Source organism: Eubalaena glacialis, chromosome 14, assembly GCF_028564815.1.
Source record: "Eubalaena glacialis isolate mEubGla1 chromosome 14, mEubGla1.1.hap2.+ XY, whole genome shotgun sequence".
Lineage (NCBI taxonomy): Eukaryota > Metazoa > Chordata > Mammalia > Artiodactyla > Balaenidae > Eubalaena > Eubalaena glacialis.
This window is the reverse complement of record NC_083729.1, coordinates 88,103,990-88,123,975: the sequence shown is the minus strand read 5'-3', so window position 1 is coordinate 88,123,975 and position 19,986 is coordinate 88,103,990. Positions and strand designations below refer to the sequence as shown.

General features: G+C 47.5%; 1 protein-coding gene across 2 annotated transcripts in view; it reads right to left on the bottom strand.

The window, feature by feature from the left end:
* Positions 1–19,986, bottom strand: part of NPAS2 (neuronal PAS domain protein 2) — a 189,759-nt gene that overhangs the window by 28,593 nt on the left and 141,180 nt on the right. For both annotated transcript variants that reach the window (XM_061168723.1, XM_061168724.1), the window contains 5 exons: positions 18,070–18,190; positions 16,960–17,073; positions 4,050–4,168; positions 3,224–3,306; positions 2,364–2,470 (listed from right to left, as the gene is read on the bottom strand). In XM_061168723.1, coding sequence (XP_061024706.1) covers positions 2,364–2,470; positions 3,224–3,306; positions 4,050–4,168; positions 16,960–17,073; positions 18,070–18,190 — 544 coding nt within the window. The remainder of the gene's footprint in view (positions 1–2,363; positions 2,471–3,223; positions 3,307–4,049; positions 4,169–16,959; positions 17,074–18,069; positions 18,191–19,986) is intronic.

Sequence of the window (19,986 nt, the reverse complement as noted above, 5' to 3'; positions counted from 1 at the left end):
GCCAGCCTGCCGTGCATCCTCCTTCTACGCGGTTCTAAATAGAGAATTGGCCACAGGTGCCTTCCACCACGGCTCCACCGTGCAGGGCTGCGTGGAGCCCCTATGGTCAAGTCTCTTCTGGCTTCCCTGGGGGTTTAAGCCTGGGCAGGGCAGAAAGCTGGGCCATGGGTCCCAGGAAGAGGAGCAGTTGGGCTTTATTATTTTTATTTACTTATTTGGTCACACCAGGTCTTAGTTGCGGCAGGCAGGCTCCTTAGTTGCGGCATGGGAACTCTTAGTTGCGGCATGCACGTGGGATCTAGTTCCCTGACCAGGGATCGAAGCCAGGTCCCCTGCATTGGGAGCGTGGAGTCTTCTCCACTGCGCCACCAGGGAAGTCCCAGCAGTTGGGTTTTTTTTTGTTTTTTTTTTAACATCTTTATTGGAGTATAATTGCTTTACAATGGTGTGTTAGTTTCTGCTGTATAACAAAGTGAATTAGCTATATGTATACATATATATCCCCATATCCCCTCCCTCTTGCGTCTCCCTCCCACCCTCCCTATCCCACCCCTCTAGGTGGTCGCAAAGCACCGAGCTGACCTCCCCGTGCTATGCAGAGCCGATGGGTTTTGTTGCTTCAGTGCCTGGAATTTAGCTCCTATTTATGCAAACGGTCAAGAGAAAGCCTAACTAGGAGACTCAAGTGACAAAAGGAGGCACTGAATCTACCAATAAAATAATATTTGTATTAAATTCTTTGAGCCTGAGACATGATTAAATGAAGATTGTACCAACACATTGCTAAGGGGACAGTTGGAGACTCAGGTAGACAACTAAGTTACTCACAGGAAGATCCAACTGGATTATTAAACTCAAGATGCCTTCAGTCTTTCCTCAACACAATAGGAAGAGGGACTTTTTCGACTACCTAAAATATATCCCAGAGTACTCAGAAAACAGTTTCCTGATATTTTACAGGAATCATACTGTTTACTGTCTTCCAGTGTGCCTAGAAAAACCTCTTCAATGGATAGTTTGTCCTTGTCAAAAACCTTTGCTCTGTTTCCCTAGGAGACTAATATCTTGAGGTCATTTTAAAAGGCCTGATCATCAAAATTGTTAATAAAATGTTCTAAAGCTTAAAAAAAAAAAAAAAAAAAAAAAGGAGGGAACTTCAAAAGGCAGGGCAGGTAAGGGTAGGGGCCCAACAAGCTGAGAGTGTCTTGCCCAGTCCTTCAGACACTGAAGGTGGCCTTTCTCCCTTGGAAGAGTCAGAAGCAGCCAATGGCTTGAAGTAGCCGTGCTTCTCACATTTCACGGGCCCCCGGAGCGCTAGGGGATCCTGTTAAAATGAATGCTCTGATTCCATAGGCCTGGCGGCGGGGGACCTGAGGATCTATACGTCTAACAAACTCCTTTTGACACCCATGCGCTGCTCGAGGACCAACTTTGAGAAGCAAGGGGTTAACGTTTTCAAGGTGAGGCTTAACACCTAAGAGTGGCTCCTGATGGAACTCACGCCTGTTCTTGTGTCAATGAGATTACCATGGGTCCGACAGACGGGCATCTGGCAAAATGCAGTGTTGGTGGTCAAGCCGTGTAGCAGGAGCCGTAGGTATTACTACAAATGTTCCTACTCAAAGGTAGAACTTGGCACCAAAAATATGGCTTTACATGGTGAATTCTTGACCCCTCTTGCTAAGTGAGAACCCAGATGTGCTTGTGGTTTCCCCTCCGTCACACCATGAGCCTCGCCCCCCATCCCTTCGCCAGCGTGTTCCCCTGGTCTGTGGCAGAGCGCCTTCCCTGACCCCCTTCCCCAGCGGGGTGAGGGACCCTCCTCTGAGCCCCTCGATACCCTGTGCACAGCCCCTTCCAGACACCAACATCCCATCAAGTCACCGTGCTTTTCCATCAAACCTTGCTCCTGCAGGGCAGCAAGGAGATTCCGGTCATCTTTCTGTTGTGGGCCTCGCTCAGTATCTGACCTGTTGCTTGTGACCCACAAATGTCTGCTGACTAAAGAAGAGTTAGGCGAATTTGGTATTTTGTCTTTGAAACGTATTGCATAACTTAGAAAAAAACACGGAGCGGCATCACCTTAGTTTCTTAAGATCAAACAGCTTGCGTACCTCAGGGGTGCTGGGAAGGGGCTGGAGGTGGAAGCAGACAGACCAAAGTCAATTCCAGGCGAAAGCAAAACATGGGGGAATCCAGATAGGGACCTCCACCTACTCCTAGATCATCTCCGAGAAGACAAAGTCCTCCACCTCAGAAGAAACCAAGTAATAAGCCGACTTCCAGAGCCTAAGAGTCCTGCTGTCAGGGCTGCGGGGAGAGAGTGGGGGGCCCTCTGGCTGGGGCTGGTGTGAGGTACTCACGGTGCTGGTGGCACCTGGCCAGGAGCTCCAGATCGTCCACGTGGTAGTAATCATAGCCCGAGGTTCCCAGCACTTCAAACGGCAGGTATCCTATGATCGGAGGAGCTCTGCCGAGCACAGTGGGGGTCATTCATCAGAGAGGAAGGACCGCAGGGCTTGCCGTGGTGGCCGACGAGGGGGCAGTTTGCATGCGTAATGATCAACCTGGGGGCCTCATTTCTCGAGAATAAGAGCAGGAAAATAATTTTGCAATGGTCAAAACCGGAGAGGCTGTGTTTTCCAAAGTGCTCAAAATTTTTTTGGCATTTAGATACTCAGTTCCCTTGGCCTCACCTGGCCCCGATAATCATAAATGTTGTCACTACTGAATAATTAAAAACAGCTATAGATGGGGTCAGCCCAACCCCAAAGTGTAATAAAAAAAATCAAAGAGTGGGAAGGGGAGATTTCTTGTTCTTAAACTGTGAAAAATGTCACGAAAGAAAGTAAGCAGATTGGGTTAAAGGGACAGAAGGGTGGTGAAAGAAATAAGATGAGAGTTTCCCTCACATCTGGTCCTGCCTGATGGGAGCTGGAGAGGGTCTCGAGTTGGGTGGCGGGTGAGAGTAACCCGAAGATGTCCCGGGCTGAGATGCCTGGCTCTCCTGAGAGGCTCTGACCCAAACCCAGGACATTTCCTCAGAGGGGGCAAATGCAGTGGAGGGAAACTTCCTGTCCCCGGCTGGGAAACAGTTTCCCCACTGCCAGAGAGCCCTTCTTGCAGAGACCAGGCCTGACTTTCCTCCCCCAAGGAGAGCCTGGCTCATGGAAACAAGCACTTGAAAAGCACCCAACCCAAATATGTTTTTCTTTTCACAAACCTGTGATCCAGAAATAAAAATTTCCATTCCAAGCTATGTCTTGAAGTGAATTCCTCTAAAGGTTTGTCAACGATGCACATTTCCTGTATTAAGAGGGAGAAAAATATTACTCGGGGTGCCAGATGCTCACCCCCGGTTCGTTCAAGAATGCATGGTCGGCAACAGAAGTTAAAATCGTTTAGAGCAAGTCTCCAAGTTGTGTCGGACTGCAACTCCGCATCTGTAGCTAATTTTGGTATCAGATGATGCTAAATTTATTTCACAAGCTGGGGAAAAATATCTAAGAGCCAAAACGTCACACCACTCCCTTCCTATTATCTAGACGTGTGGTAAACATGTGGCAAATGGCTTTTCATCTGAATTTGAATTACTAATTTAACTCAACATTCATGCAATGTTGAATTTGCAATGCTGAGTTCATGCAATGCATGTTGAATTCATGATGTTAAATTCTGATGTGAAAGCAATCACAGATAAGAGACCACAGGCCAGCCCTCAATTTGACTCAGTTTTTACCTCTGCCTGCCCCGAGTGGTGTCAACATGGACGTGAAGGGTAGGGAGGCTTACAGAGTTCTAGAAGAGCATCTCTGCAGGCTGACCAGCAATTCATGCTGCCTTCCAACAAAATGGCTCACAGCGAACCAAAGTTCGGGGAAAGAGCTTGTGGGGCTGTCACCATACAGAAATCAGACATTTAACATTCTCGAAGTCGGTGACAAGCTCGTTGAAATCTTATTCTTTCCCAGAAAGACAATGAATTACCCATCACTCAGTGTGACTCAGTGGTACTCGCTCCGCATGATAAATTCTCTCCGGGTACTTGCCTTTAAGAACTGTGGTGTTGCCAGGCGAACGGTGGCAATGAAGCAGACCTCCTTTCCCAGGGGCATTCGGCAGGGCCTCGAAAGGGCGCTGTCAAAGCCGTTACAGGAGGGGCTGGGCGCTGGGCAGAGGGGAAGAGACAAAGGTCAGCCCCGGCTGGTGCAGAGCCAAGCCCCCACTGGGCACTAACTGAGAGGCCTCAGGTCCATCAGCTGCCTCATTTTCACGGCGACTCGGGGACCTAGGTGCTACTCTCATCCCCATTGCACAGGAAACCGAGGCTCAGGCTGGGAAGCAACTCGCACAGGCCAAACAGAGCTGGAGTTCGAGTGAGAGGCACAGGGCTCTGCCCCCGCCCCCCCGCCACAGTCCTGCAGCCACGGCGGTTACGGAGCCGGGAAGACTTCTCTGCCAGCGGAGCAGCCGGCCCCATGCTGCAGCAGGGCCTGGATGCGCACATCAGCCAGGGTCCTGAAGGACGAGCTGCATCGTCAGGCGGTGCTTCTGATACTGATGGGCTCAGGGGAAGTCGCGGGTCTTGACACACGGTGACCCCGCCTCTGCCCCTGGAGCGGCCCACTTGGGATTCAAGGGCTTCTGTCCTGAAACCCCCCATCTACCCACCCCCGGGAGCCCACGCTGATGCAGGGGCTTGATTGAGGAGAGGGACTCAGGATTCAGGGTGGCCCCAACAGGTATGCAGTGTCCACAACAAAACTCGCTGCACAGGTGACAAAACCTGCTCACTGTGTCTTATGTATTCTTACAAGTCTGGGAAGCTGTGACTTCCCTTATTCTACAAATGAGGATGCTGAGGTCCAGGAAGCTTGTGTATATTAACTGAGGTGACTCAGCGTGGAAATGATGCAGCCAGGCCTCCACCCAGGTCTTGGGACTCCCAAGGGGGGGGCTGTTCTGGGCTCCTGCCTACCATGATGCTGAGACCAGGCCCCCAGGGACCGGGGGGAAGTACCACTTGGCATTAGCAGCAGTTTCCCTGGGAGCCGAACACCTGTCTTCATGGTGCCTGTGAAAAACTGCTTTACCTTCCAGGCCAGAGAAATATTCTGCTATTTTAGGTGGAGTTTGCTAGGTGGGAAAAAGAGCCCCGTTCAATATGAGAAAACTCACTGAATTCTCTCCAGATTCCCCAGAACCTTCGACATGATTGCCCCCATCCCAGGTCAGCTAATTCAGAAACTCGGGGTGAAGCCCAGGTATCGGCACTTTTAAAAGCCCCCCAGATTTACTAACGTGCAGCCAGGGTTGAGGATTATTATTCGAGATAAACTATACTACCTCTTTCTTTTTAAAATGTATTTGATTATACCCTGTACATTTCTGAACTTGTAGATTAAGACAGAGTTATGTTTTCCAATCTGAGAACATATAAAGCGTCAGAAAACTAACTGCGTTCTAAAATGAAATCTGCGCAACTCTCTTTGGATTTTGGCTTTCCAGTAATCTTTTGTTTTCTATGTTTACAGGTTTCTAAGTGATTCTATCTATAATGGGTCTTCTATCTATAGTGGTCTTCTACCCACTAACATGAATAAATTCTTTTTACCAAACATAGTCTCTGAATGCATTCCCATAAATACTAATAAAGGTTTCCAAACATGAATATAAAGTGGGTAAAATAAAAAATCGTGGGCCCGAGAGAGTTTACATCTGTCAGTTGTTGGCTTCAACAGATTAATTTGTAGGGCGAGCCAAGGAAGTCATCAAGGGAAAGGAAAATAAGTCCACATAAGGGAAGGGCCTGCAGATGTGAACATCTGCGTAATAAAAAGAAAGACATTTAAAATACCCCAGATGTGAAAATATCCTCTCTGCTTGGATCTAACAGACATCTCCCGCCAGAAAACAACCTAATAAAATTCTCTCTTTCAGGATAGCAAGGCCTTCCAAGTGAATATCTGAGGACTTCCCAGGAATTTAAGAGAACGTCTCTTTAATCTGTCTCTAAACCATGAGCTGGTTTGATCCTTTCGGCTGCTAAATTCACGTGCTCTGTCAGTAAGCGCCTTCCTCAGTGATTTACAGAGAAGAGGACAAGGTTGGGAACACCAGCCCCTGACCACTTCTTCACGGGGCAGAGCCTCAGATCACGGAAATTAAGTGGATGTTTTGCAGACCTTGCCATTGGCCTGGGTGTCTCCCAAGGTGGTTTCACCAGTCCTTTTATAACTTCAAAGGCTTTAAAGATGGAAATGCACCCAGGAGGGAAATTTCATGATTGCTTATAGTCTGCACTTGATAAGCCAGGTACTTTACAGAGGGGCCTGGAACTGAGCAAATTCCTTCTAAACAAGCTTCTCCCTCCACAAAACCTGAAGCAGATGAAGGCTTGATCAAAGGCAAATGTGAATCAAAGCTGAAAGTTGTAACAGAGGGCAAGGGGAAAACCTTGGGGGAAAACCAGGGGGAAGAGGACACTTTCAACCTTTGGCCAGTTGCGTCTGAAATGACTTGTACTTTCAGCCGGAGCCTTCTCACAAGTTCTAGAGTCAACGAGAGCAGGCTGTGCCCTGGGACCTCCTGGTAATAGGGAACACTTAGAGTAACTTCTCTGGCACTTCTTATCCCAAGGTGGTTTAAAAACATTAATTAAGGATTTAATTAGTTGTTTCGATTTAAGTCATAGAAAAAAATAGATCTAATTACAACTGGCCTCCCTAGCCTCTCAGGAGGATTAACCACTCATTGCAGCATAGCCCCATCTTATCAGATCTCTGACTGCTTCCAGACTTTTCCTTTCCCCGCCACCCAACAGGCATGCGTGTGCACGCGCGCACACACACACACACACACACCGCACTCACAACCAACAAAAGTGATGAATGCTTGCTACTGATGCACTCCCCATCCCCGCCCCCCAGAGTTACTCAAAAGTGATTTGAGCACAGTCTAGTGAATCATTACAGTGCGGCCTCACTGTTTTGTTTGAGGTGTAACAATAACATAACAATATTTTACAACATTTATATCTTGTGTAATTATAAAACCCAATATAGGGGCTTCCCTGGTGGTGCAGTGGTTGAGAATCTGCCTGCCAATGCAGGGCACACGGGTTTGAGCCCTGGTCTGGGAAGATCCCACATGCCGCAGAGCAACTGGGCCCGTGAGCCACAATTACTGAGCCTGCACGTCTGGAGCCTGTGCTCCGCAACAGTGAGAGGCCCGCACACCGCGATGAAGAGTGGCCCCCGCTTGCCACAACTAGAGAAAGCCCTCGCACAGAAACGAAGACCCAATACAGCCAAAAATAAATAAATTAAATGGTGCTAATATAAAAAAAAAACCCAAAACCCAATATACTATCAAAGATAGGTAATTTTGTGGTTATTTGCCATGCAAAAGGATCCAGTATTTGTTTGCATCCCATTAATACAAATAATGAAATACGATCTGTTTTAAACTGTAATAGACTGATTTATCGTGCGGGGACTGCAATATACTAGAGATATATTTAATTGTTACCTCTGCCCTCCTCAAACACATATTAGGACACAATCCCCAGAATAAGTATTTAACTTTGCATCAGATGTAAAGGAGACTCTGGGTGCCATAATTAGATTATTTCGAGGCAGACAGAGAGCCATTATTCCCAACTGATTTAGTATGTTCTGGAATGGAGAAAATGTTCACCAAACTATACTTTTTAGTGATTTACATGTACATTTTACAGGGGACGTGTTCTGTGTATAGTGAATAAATGGCTTTTATAGTATCCAAAAGAAGAAGTGACCTTGTCTTGCCCAAAGCTAAAGAGCTAGCCTTCCCCACGCGGCAATGGGGGCGAGGCTTCTGTCTCCAGCTCTGAGTGGGCGTCTTACCCACAGCAGGCGTCCAACATGTGTTTATTGAATGATGCTCTCACGAGATGACCTTCCATCTCACAGCTTAAAGCCTAGTTCGGGAAGAGACCTTCTGATCCTTGCCAGCAACCAACGCGCAGACCTTAAGACCCCAAGGTGGCTTCCCTTCCACAGCCCAGCCTGGTACTGCCGGTGGCTGGCGCGCAGTGGGAGGGTGGCCCACGGACACGGTTCTGGTTCCACTGAGGCTCAGGCTGACTCACTGCCCTCTGATGCATTAACACCGGTCAGAAGGACACCTGGGCGAGATGAGCTGCGAACCAGCACGTGGCCATCACCACTCCGTGGAAAAGTCAAGCGCCCATCGTGGGCCTCGTGCTTGGAGAGATGCAGGATGTGAAAAGGGTCTACGGGGTTATGGATTCCCTTCTTTACTCCCAGATCGTTCATCACTGAAGCCTCTGATTTCAGAGATCCCGAAAGAACTTTGCCTTGGGCTGGCATTCTTAGGATTCCAAAACCAAGAGATCCCAAAGGTTCTCTGGAGGATAAGAATGATGAGGTCTGTCTCACTTGGCACCCGGGGCTGGCTTCCAAGTCTGCCTGATGACAGAGGTGAGCTCCCAAATCAGTCATGACGAGGAGATAAGGATACCATGGGGGCAGGGAGACCTCAGGGGATATGAGAACGTGCTTCCAAAGAGATAGGAAAGATGGAGGGAGAGGCAGGGATGGTGACAGGGAAGGTCAGCCAACAGCAAAAACAGGGAATAAATGGAGAAAGAGGTAACGTTTTCTCCTCAGCATCGATTCAGCCATCAGGCCCACACAATGCAGTATTCTGATCAGAGGTGGCCTGCTGATAAATTCGTCGCAACAGCTGTAGGAAAACACACTAATAGTCCACAAGGAGAGTGACAAATAGCTTTCTCTGCACTTCTTGGAACAAACGAAAAACAAATCCGGTAGGTGTCTGGGAAGACGTGAAACGGTTGATGAGGAGGTTTGTTAAAGGAGGAATAAAGTCCCTGAATTTCATTTGTGATAAATGTCCAAAATGTTTGGGATGGAGTGTTAGAATGTGGGGGGAAAAGTTAATTTTCTGCACCTTCATGAGAAATCATCTCTCGCTAATTACGCACTCTTTCCAGACTTTTTCTCTCTCTTCACAGTATCCTTCCCCCAGTGTGTTGTGAAAAGCCAGCCAGGTGACTGGGCTCTTAGGAGACTGGCAGCAAAATAATCCCGTGCAGTTTTTAGCCTGGGCCACCACCCAACTTGCTGGGGTAATACACGGTTGTTCTTTTCTTTCTGCCAGTTCTGTTTGGCATTTGGAAAAAAACAATGTCGGAGAAAGGCTGAGAGCCACACGGGGGAGCTGGGGGTTTGCAATGTGCTGGATTGAAAAAAAAAAAAATCACCCTAATGGAAAAATACATGTCTTACTTGAATTTCTTCTTTCCCCTGGCATTCGTCAATTAAAATGAGTATTTGTCGGGGCCAGAAGCTTGTGAGGGCACAGATAAGATCTCCCCCAGATGGCTGGTGTCCACAGGGCCTGATTACTGGATGCTCAAGAGCGTGAACTTCCCACAGGCCCTCGTCCCCTCCTCCAAGTGGATATCTTGTGCACATTTTTATCACAATTATCGGACAACCCGGGCAAAAGTTCCCTGCTCCTGGGCTGAAACAAGCAGAAAGATGGGGTTGATAAAGGTCTGACCATTCCTCACCACTCCATTTTAATAGATGTTCATGTGGGATGATGCCCTTGGGTAACAGTTTGTTCTTGATCGTGACCGTGATTCCTTTGCAATCTAATCTGGTTCCTTTGCAATCTAATCTGGCAGCAATGACCGTTGCTGGAGAAGGACACCGTGCATCCCCGTCTGGGTGGCAGGGACACTCCGCTTCTTACTCTTGGGGGCCTGGGACAGACAGATCAGACTTCCCTCCATGAAGCTGTCCTTCTGTGCGAAACTCACGTCCCCACTCCCAGCGAGGTCTGGTGGGCGTGCCGTTGGTTCCCTTCACTGAGACGTCTCAATTAGTTCAGCTCAGGAAAAAAAACAAAAACCCCAAAGCCGTAAAGTGAGGCAGCCTACAGAAATCCCACAGAACATACGGCATCAAGTGTTGAAAGCTGGAAAGCATCCACTTCTGCCAGCATTTCAAATCTGGTTGCGTGGTTAGAGATGAGTAGGTAAAATGAGGGCAGGGAAACTTTTATCCTCTGGCGTGTGGTTTCTGGAAAGCCCAGAGCGGAATGTTTGCTGAGGGTGACCTATCTGGAACCACACCAGCCACTTTTGAAATACTGCTTTCTGGATTTCAGTCAGATGCGCACTTAAATCCAAGTCTGGGGGCGGAGGTCGGCTCACAGAGAGGACAGCCTGCTTCCAGACACCAAGTTCTTTGAGGAAAGGGGACCTGCTTCTTAGGACCCCTTCAAGCTGCCCCTTCTTAGGACTGTTCATTATGCCTTTGAATATCATCCGGACGGTTCCTTCCCAATCAGACTGTAGGGCTGGGGCTACCTGACTTGGGTTGGGGGTGTATTTATTCGAAAGCTTAAAAAAAAAAAATCTGTTAGCAGACAAACATAGCCCCAAATAAAGTAATTTTGTTTCAACTCTATTCTGGAAACAGTGGGCAGAGCAGAGGTGGCCCAGGGGCTGCTCTGACCAGTGGTCCACCCCGGGGCTCCAGGCCACATGGCTGGGGTCAGAGTGGGCTTTTTATGGGAACAGGATGAGACATGTGATTCTACATCCCAGCTTAGATTCCTACAGGAAGCTTCTCACAGAGCAGGATAGAAACTGTCCCGAAGTGAAACAATTCGACGAAAACTACTTTCTCATCCCATTTCCTGACACATACATCTGCACACTGATTAAAAATCTAGGTTAAAGATAGGAAGTCCTGTCTGCCCTCCCATCCCCTAGAACATCTGTGGCAAATGATGGAGTCCTAAGGAGTGACCAAGACGTGAGGATACGGATGCAGGGACATTCCATTTTGCTCAAGTATTCAGGCAATGGTTGGTGCGTTTGTCCCAGTGCCCAGGAGTGGGGGTGGGAGGTAAGGTGGCACAATTGATGGGTGAATCTGGAAACATCCAATTAGAGTGTTTAAGCCCGTCAACAAGGGCAAAGGTGCTTTGTCCTCCCCTGCCCCGGCCTCCCAGGGTCATAGGGCCAGACGGATCCGAGCAGGTGAAGCCGATGGCATCTTCATCTACATGGTGTAAGCATCTCCTCTCTGGCTCCGTCCCACCCTCTCTCCCCTGCCCTGCAGCCGACACATTTCACTTGGGGCCTTTCGGCTTAAGGCCCAGGGGGTCCCGTGGATGTAAGTTTGGGGTAGCAGCCAGCACCTATCAGCCTGGGTTCCATCTATCCATCAGATGGGTTGGTGAGATGAGCTCTAGGCTGGGAGAGGGTGTCAAAGACAGTTCTGGGGGGGCTCCCGAGTGAGGGGCCTGGGAAAGACATCAGGAAGGGGGCCACTGGCCTCCCAGCACCCCGAGACCCCAGGTGGGAGGGGGTCAGTGGGGAGTGAGTGGAGGCCAGGGGTCAACTTCTCTGACCACTCAGCACTGCTCCAGAGGCCTGCCTGTGCAGACAGCTCACAGGGCAGCAGAAGGTAACACTCCAGTTTACCCAGCGTGTACGAAAGTGGATTTCATCTTCACGTTGGATTTAGGGACAAAGAAGTGGCGGGAGCCCTCCAGGAAGCTGCTGCCCCTTCCCTGGAGTGTGCTCTGGGCTCAGTCAAGGCACGGTCCATCCTCAGCTCCCAGGGACGGGCGTTATTTCCCCGCAAGTCGGAAGTCTTTGGCCTGAACCCTGGGTCTGCCCCCTTCCACCTGTGCATCCAGGGCTGAGGACTGAGCCTCAGTGTAGGTCAACCTGACTCCATTGGGCACTTATCTATATGCCAGGCACAGACCGTGTGGGCCCAGGAAGGGGTGTGATGAGTCCACAGGTGAGTAAAGCTCCCCATCCTTTCCAATCCATTATTTCCTCTTGACAGGCATCAAACAAGAAGACATCAGACAACACTCCTCAAACTCATCAGCCCTACGGAAATGATAGGACTTTTCATGGTAATGGACCAAAGTAGGGTTTTCTGCATAGTTCTTTGAAGTATGAGCAGGTATTTTATGAAAATAAAACTGGTTTGCAAGGCAGAAATAGAGACACAGATGCAGAGAACAAACGTATGGACACCAAGGGGGGAAAGCGGGGGTGGGTGATGGCAGGATGAACTGGGAGATTGGGATTGACATGTATACACCAATATGTATAAAATAGATAACTAATAAGAACCTGCTGTATAAAAAATAGTCTTAAAAAAATGAAAATAAAACTGATGTTCATGGTCGTATTGTCTATCCTTTACATATTGCTCCTTACCCTGTGCCTGCCTGGGACCTTGGGGAAGCTGCATGGGATGGCTTGTGTAATAATCATGTTTCTGTATTTGATGCTTTGTCATTTGGGGCCTTGCTGACCCTAGAGGGACTGCTCGTCTCACGGTCAGACAACTCCTAGAGATAGTAAACAACTCACTTCCAGTGTACGTTTCACAGGCAAAACCAACCCATCCAGAGCTCACACCCCGCACCCTCTCCTCTATCTGGGTCTCACACTCTGAGCCACTATCCACCTGCCCTAATCCCCCCAGGGCCAGGACCAGACAACCAGGGGCAGCCCTTACACCCGAGAGCCTGCCGTAATTATTCAAACCAGCCAAACCCAAGCCTCCTTACTCTGCCTCGCCTGCTCTTTTCCACGGAAGCCACAAGAGAGGCCCTTGCCCACGTTTCCTGAGCCCCCTCTGCTCTTGGCCTATCCTGGTGCCCCCGTGTGTGGCCCTGCATGGCGTGCTGTGACCGTTTCTAGGGATCTGTGAGCATAAACCTCTTCCTCCATCACAGTCCTTTCCATGTCTGTGTGTCTTACCATATGTGATTTAAAACAAATCTAGGGTACTCTTAAAACAGCCTGGAACATGGGTGCAGGACACGTGATGTGCACAGGTACAAACATCATGGACCAACAGCACGCCAGGCGCCGGGGAGAGGCCTGTGTTTGCATCTAAATGTGTAATTGCCACCTCGATTTGTGGGAAGCGGCAAAGCATGAGGTTAAGAGTATGAGTTCAGGGTTAGAGTGGCTCTGAATGTGGGTCTCTCACATCTCACCTGTGCACTTGAGACTTAACTCTTTTATGCATCAATTCCCTCCTCTGTTAAGATGGAATGAGGTCTTATATGTGGAACCTAAAAAAATGGTACAGATGAACCGGTTTGCAGGACAGAAATGGAGACACAGATGTAGAGAACAAACGTATGGATACCAAGGGGGGAAAGCGGGGGGGCTGGGGGGGGTGGTGGGATGAACTGGGAGATTGGGCTTGACATATATACACTAATATGTATAAAATGGATAACTAATAAGAACCTGCTGTATAAAAAATAAATAGAATTCAAAAATTCAAAAAAAAAGATGAAATGATGCCATATATCTGAAGAAAACTATAATTTGAAAAGATACATGCACCCCAATGTTCATAGCAGCACTATTTACAATAGCCAGGACATGGAGGCAACCTAAATGTCCATTGACAGATGACTAGATAACAAGGATGTGGTATATTTACACAATGGAATATTACTCAGCCATAAAAAAGAATGAAATAATGCCATTTGCAGCAACATGGATGAACCTAGAGATTCTCATACTGAGTGAAGTAAGTCAAACAGAGAAAGACAAATATCATATGATATCACTTATATGTGGAATCTAAAAAAAAAAAAAGATACAAATGAACTTATTTACAAAACAGAAACAGACTCACAGACATAGAAAACAAACTTATGGTTACCAAAGGGGAAGGGGGGGATAAATTAGGAGATCGGGATTAATATATACACACTACTGTATGTAAAATAGATAACCAACCAGGACCTACTGTACAGCACGAGAACTATACTCAATATTTTGTAATAACCTATAAGAGAAAAGAATCTGAAAAATATATATATTCATATATATACACATATATACATATATATGTATATATACATATATATATAAAACTCAGGGGCTTTCCTGGTGGCGCAGTGCCAATGCAGGGGACATGGGTTCGGGCCCTGGTCTGGGAGGATGCCACATGCCACGGAGCAACTGGGCCCGTGAGCCACAACTACTGAGCCTGTGCGTCTGGAGCCTGTGCCCCGCAACAAGAGGGGCCGCGATAGTGAGAGGCCGGCACACCACGATGAAGAGTGGCCCTCGCTTGCCGCAACTAGAGAAAGCCCTCGCACAGAAACGAAGACCCAACACAGCCAAAAATAAATTAATTAATTAATTAAAGAAAAACTGAATCACTGTGCTGTACACCTGAAACTAACACAACATTGTAAATCAACTATACTTCAATTAAAGAAAAAAAAAGAAGATGGGATGATGCCATTAGCACCATCTCATGAGATTGCTGCCAGGATTCAATGAGACGACCAGTGTCAGGACTGAGCCCAGGGCCTGGTACTGAGGAAACACTCCTAAGGTGAGCTATTTTTATGATCCCATCATTCCATGTTTATCGAGAAATAAACCTACAGAATCAAATCGGAATGATTTCTTATGTTAAATCTTACTTTAGCGGCCAAAAATGGTTGAACGTTGGTGATTTCATAGGGTTCCATCTTAGAAATTCATTTGTCTGACATTTTTTGCTGTTTTAATCCAAGTGAGAATTATATTTCAGTTTTTCCACAATTACATTTGGAGACTCTTGTCTCAAGAAAGCTCCCCTAACTTTGGTTTGTTTAGCAGGCTCTGCAAAGACACTCTGGTTTTAAACTCTTGGTTTTAAAATTTCCACTTTCTATGCTGTGTGTTTATAGCAGTAACAGTTCCCCCCACCAAAAAAAAAAAAATCACACATAACTTCCACACATTCTTTCAGGCAAACAAACATTGTCTCAACTTGAAGAGAAAATAAAGCCTTGCTGGTTAAAAAAAAAAAAAAAGTCTCAGGTATTCACAACGAAGCCTGCCTATTTCCTTGAAATCCTCTAAAACGTGATAAAAGACAGGAAGCTTCAAAGCGACGTTCAGTAGCATCTTTATGAGGGTTGTGGAAATGTACATTCACAGGATAACGCTGCTCACCAGCCAATCACAACCCGGTACCCTTCATTAAGTGCGTGTGCTGTTGTCACGGAGACACGTGGGAGCAGCATCCCATAATTCCCACAGTCTCGGCACTCTGGGGACCCTTCCTTGCATGCGGCCAACTGGGATAGGCTGCTACCCCAGCAGCTGGCATTATGGCCACAGTACACATGTTAAGCAAATTCCAAACCACTGCTTATATTAATTCAAGGATAGAGGTGTCTGGCACCATAAAGCAAGAGGAGTGTCATTAAAATTCCTATGGAATGCCAACGTAGTATTACAATGGGGCAGTGTTTCTCAAAGTCCACGACCCTTTGCATCAGAACCCCTAGGTTCTTTTCCAACTGCTCAGTCCCAGCCGCGCCCTCAGGTGTGCTGAACTAGAATCTTCCAGGGACATCTGAGAATCTGCATTGTAACAGGCTGCCTCACCCAGGGAACCACAGCACCGGGCTGGCACCAGGTTGAGTTTTCCACGAGGTACCCCTTAGGTCAGTTTCTTTACTTAGTTGTGTGGTTCATTACACACGTGTCTCATGAGGTTCAGGAAAGCCTCTCAGATGAGTCGGATTAGACACGGGCAGGTCTTGGCTTCATCCCGCTTTGCCCAGATTTAGGGGCCCCCTTGGGAAGGCTGACCTGCCACCACTCTCAACCACTCGGGCACCCCGAGCCCTAGGTGGGGAGCTTCCGCAAAGGGTCCCAAGTTGGCCAGGGAGCCCATCATCCAGGCATCAGCCCTGAACACTGGGCCTGGGGGATCATGCTATTTAGCAAACAGTTGGAGCCTCTTAAGCAAAGCATGTATATCTACGCAAATAACCTACAACAGGGACCGTCACTAGGACTCAGTGCCATTACTTTGGCTGCTTCTAATGGAAACTCTGGGACTCATTCGACGGGGGTAATAGACTGGACCGTGGGTCCAGAGTTAAACAACATCAAGCGAAGCAGCACAAGTCAGCTGCCAGCATCCACCCCCTTGTGTCACCCACTGGCCCACCCCCTCCTTCCCGTGGCTCACCTTTCTGTATTTGTTTCCCTTTGCCATTTTTTTCTCCTTCCCTCTTCTCTCTTTCTACCATTCCCTGTCAACACTTCCTTCTATTCCCCCCGCCCCATCTTTGCTATTTTATGAAATGTTAGAGCTTTCAAAGTTAGGTGTTTTGTGTTGGGTTTTGAGGACTGGCCACTCTGTGCCGGGCTCCCCAGTGGGGCTGCGTGTTGGGACTTGTGTTTCTGAATCTCTGGCATCAGGCTTGCATCCCCATTTTGCCTGGGTCAAAAGTAAAACGGAGTGTTTAAGTCTGCTTGAGAGTTGCAGCCTGGGCTTGGACAATTAGTTATCTGGGTAATTTCAGAAAGCAAGATTTTACTGCTTGGCTTATGCTGCCTGATAATTCATCTAATGGAGATGGGTGGCTCCTCATAAAAGGACCATGCCCTGTGCATTAGGGCCAGACTTAGCAGAAGGGCCATGGAGTAGAGCTATGAAAACAGGCTGTAAAAAGCAGCCTGTAAAAAGGAGGATAAAAATGCAGAAGCCAAGGTTAGGGATCTTCATGTCACAGTGAAGCCCTGTTTGGCTGTGTGTAGGCTGAACCTGTTCTTTATGAACCGTAAGTTGTTTCTCACAGCATAGAACTATTCCATTAGCCTGAAAATAAATAAATGAATACGGTGCCTCTCAGTGGGACTTCATGGGCTGGCATAAACAGGTGGGGATGCGTGTTCTTCCCGAATGGGAGATACCATTTAGGAGCACAAAAAAACACATCTTGGGAACACAGAAATCCAAATGCAAATATGGAAAGCACATATCCTCCCCCTTTCTCCCGCCCCTACGTGCACGTTTGCATGAGAAAAGCCACTGCCACAATTATACGACAATGAACGCTTACCATTGTTGTAAGAGCGAAAATTTCCTACAAATTTTATGTATTCATAAGTTGGAAATTCCTTTGGGTTCAAGCTGCCTCTGAGAAGATGGCAATAAAACTCTACATCGTTGTCAGCTGGGCCATTAAAGGAAAAAAGGAGAAACGGAATGAGAGCATTACACTGATTCTAGACTAAACAAGCCGCATCATGTGAAACTCACAGGGTTTGGTCAACACATGGCCGGGCTAGTTCTCTCATTATGACTGACTTTCGGACATGGTTTTATAACCTTTGCAACACAGGTTTTTCCCCTCCGTAGTTTATAGATGTTTTTGCATTCCATACTCGGACCCGATTAGTCTTAATTTGCTCACAGATGTCTGCGGTTGGTTCTGTCGGCCTTAATTAGTTCTGGTTGTTTTCATGCTGTATATTAAAATAAAGCTGCTCAGATAGAGCTGCTCTCTTTAATTTAATCTTTCCACTTTGGTCTGAAGGAAAATCAGATGTACAATGGGACACATTATTCACGGAAAATGGACTAAGGCTTCAATAAGTACAAGGCACATTTGCTACTGCCATCAAATTACATGCTTCATTAAGTGACCAGACCAGCTTTCTATCCAGGTTGCCAATTTTGACAAAAACTTTAACATTCCATAAAACCTGCAAATGTATATAAATAACCAGATGACAGCCTCAAAAGAGAATTTGGAGATTTGACCTAATTATTCAGTTTTTAGTTGGTTACTTAGTATCATAAATACAAATCTAGCCTCATAGTGTCCTCCAAAATAAACAGATTATTCACTTATTTTTGTATCCTTTATTACTAAAAGGCTCTCATGTGGGGGAAAAAAAAGGGATCTCTTGTATTACATGCAAAACAAGTTATTATTCTTAAGCTCTGTGCTTTAAAATTTTCCGCATAAAAGTTCAACGTCTTACATATTCCAAACTCCGGTTTTAGCTTTGAACTTAAAATATACCTCTAAGGATCTTGGAAATGTTCTGAGTCACAAGGAAAATTATTTTTAAAATTAGTCCTCCCTTCTTAATTCATTCTAACCTCCTTTCAAAAGTGACATTCTCATCTTTCTATCTCGTAAAACCAGTGAAGTTAAACTTACATTTTAAGTGTTCTGGGGAGGGGGAGTCCGTCACAAGCATATGGGAAGAAAGCATTTTGTAGACTTCTGAGTGTTCTTGCTCTGGAAGGAAACGTAACAAATTCTGATCCGTGACATCCGACTGGAAAAGAAAAGAAAGAACCAAGGCACACATTCCACAAAGACGAAAAATAAAAGCAAAAGCAAAACCTGAAACTTCGTGACAATTCAGAACTGGTTTCTGAAATCAGAAGTTCCAGATCTGACTTTCTGTGAAGACTCTGTAATTTTGAATTATAATCTAAAAGGGTTTACCTGCTCAAATGCAAACGTGCTATTGCCTGTGGGCCTGAGAAGGAACTAAGACTCAAGCCAGACAAACATGCATTGGAGCCCCGTGTGCTGACAACAGCCCCGTGTTCTGGCTGGGGCGGCATGGCTGGTGTGGAGCCCCAGCTCGAGGCCAACCACGCACATGAAGGCCCCTGAAGAGCCCATGGGTTCCTTCTCCGACCTCTAGGCCAGCAAACGGCTGTTTACTTCTAAAGGTCTCTAATCAAAGGAATTGTACTTTTTTTCTGAGGACCTGGTCACCCGTGGACACAAAATAAATACAATGGAGTCTAGACTCAGTGTCATCCAACAGAACGGTCTGTGATGATGGAAATGGTCTGTAACCTGCACGGGCCGTTAGGGAAGCCACCAGCCACATGGCTTCGGAGCACCTGAAACAGGGCTAGTGTGACTGAAGACAGAATTTTTTTTTTTTTTTTTTTTTTTCCCGCACCACACAGCTTGTAGGATTCTTAGTTTCCCCACCAGGGATTGAACCTGGGCCCCGACAGCGGAAGCACCGAGTCCTAACCACTGGACTGCCAGGGAAGTCCCTGAAGACAGAATTTTTAATTGTATTTAATTTTAATTATTTTAATTGAAATTTAAATCACCACATGTGGCCGGTGGCTCCCATACTGGACAGTGCAGGTTGGAGATCACGGTGGGGAGAGAGAGGAGACAGGCACTTCTCTATCCCTCAATAAACTCACCCTCTCCTACAGCTTCAAACACGGTCTGTGCACACCCTTTCATTTGCACGCCAAGGCAACTCGCCCTTGGGTGTGCTGGCTTCACATTCCATCCGCCTCCCAGATGTACTTGGGGACCCCAGATCCACATACACCCCCAATGTCCTCAGTATCTCCTCCCCCCGCTGTGTTTTCTGTCCCCACGTGTGGTGTTGTCAAGCGGTCACCTGCCCATACCCGACACCCAGCTGGCATCCTTGACCTCTCCCTGTCGTCTTCACATCCAAACAGTGTCCCAGTGCTGTGAGATTTTCCTCCCTCGAACTCTCTCAGATCCATTCACTTCTTTTCCTCTGGCCTCTACCCTAGTCCAGGCCATCATCTCCTCTGGGCAGTGAAATGGTCAAACTGGTCTTCCCACATCACCTTTCGTCTCTGTCCAATTTGCTCTCCGCCAGCAGCCTCGTATCAGACCAAGTCACCACCTTGCCAACTAACACAGCATCGTAAATCAACTCTACTCCAATATAAAATAAATATTTTAGAAAAACAAACTTTCGATGGCTTCCCGCTGCTGCCGGGAGGAAGCCTAAGCTCCTCAGTTCATTAGTCAGGCTCCGCACGGCACAGCCTCCGCCCCCAGCCCTTCTCCAGCCCCCCAAAGTGCCTTTTCTCCGGGTCGCCAGCGCTACTCTTCCTCTGGGCCGCCCCTCGGGCTGCACCCGCAGGCTGGAGCATTCTGCACCCTCTCGTGTGCTCAGTAACTCCCGTGCTTCCTTCAGGTCCTGGCTTCGAAGTCACTTCCTCTGAGAAAGCACATGACAGCCCCTCGCCCGGAACAGGACCGCTGCCCCTGCTCCTGTGGCCGCTGCGCCCGTGTCATCTGCACCCACCGGGGAAGGGCACGTCTGTG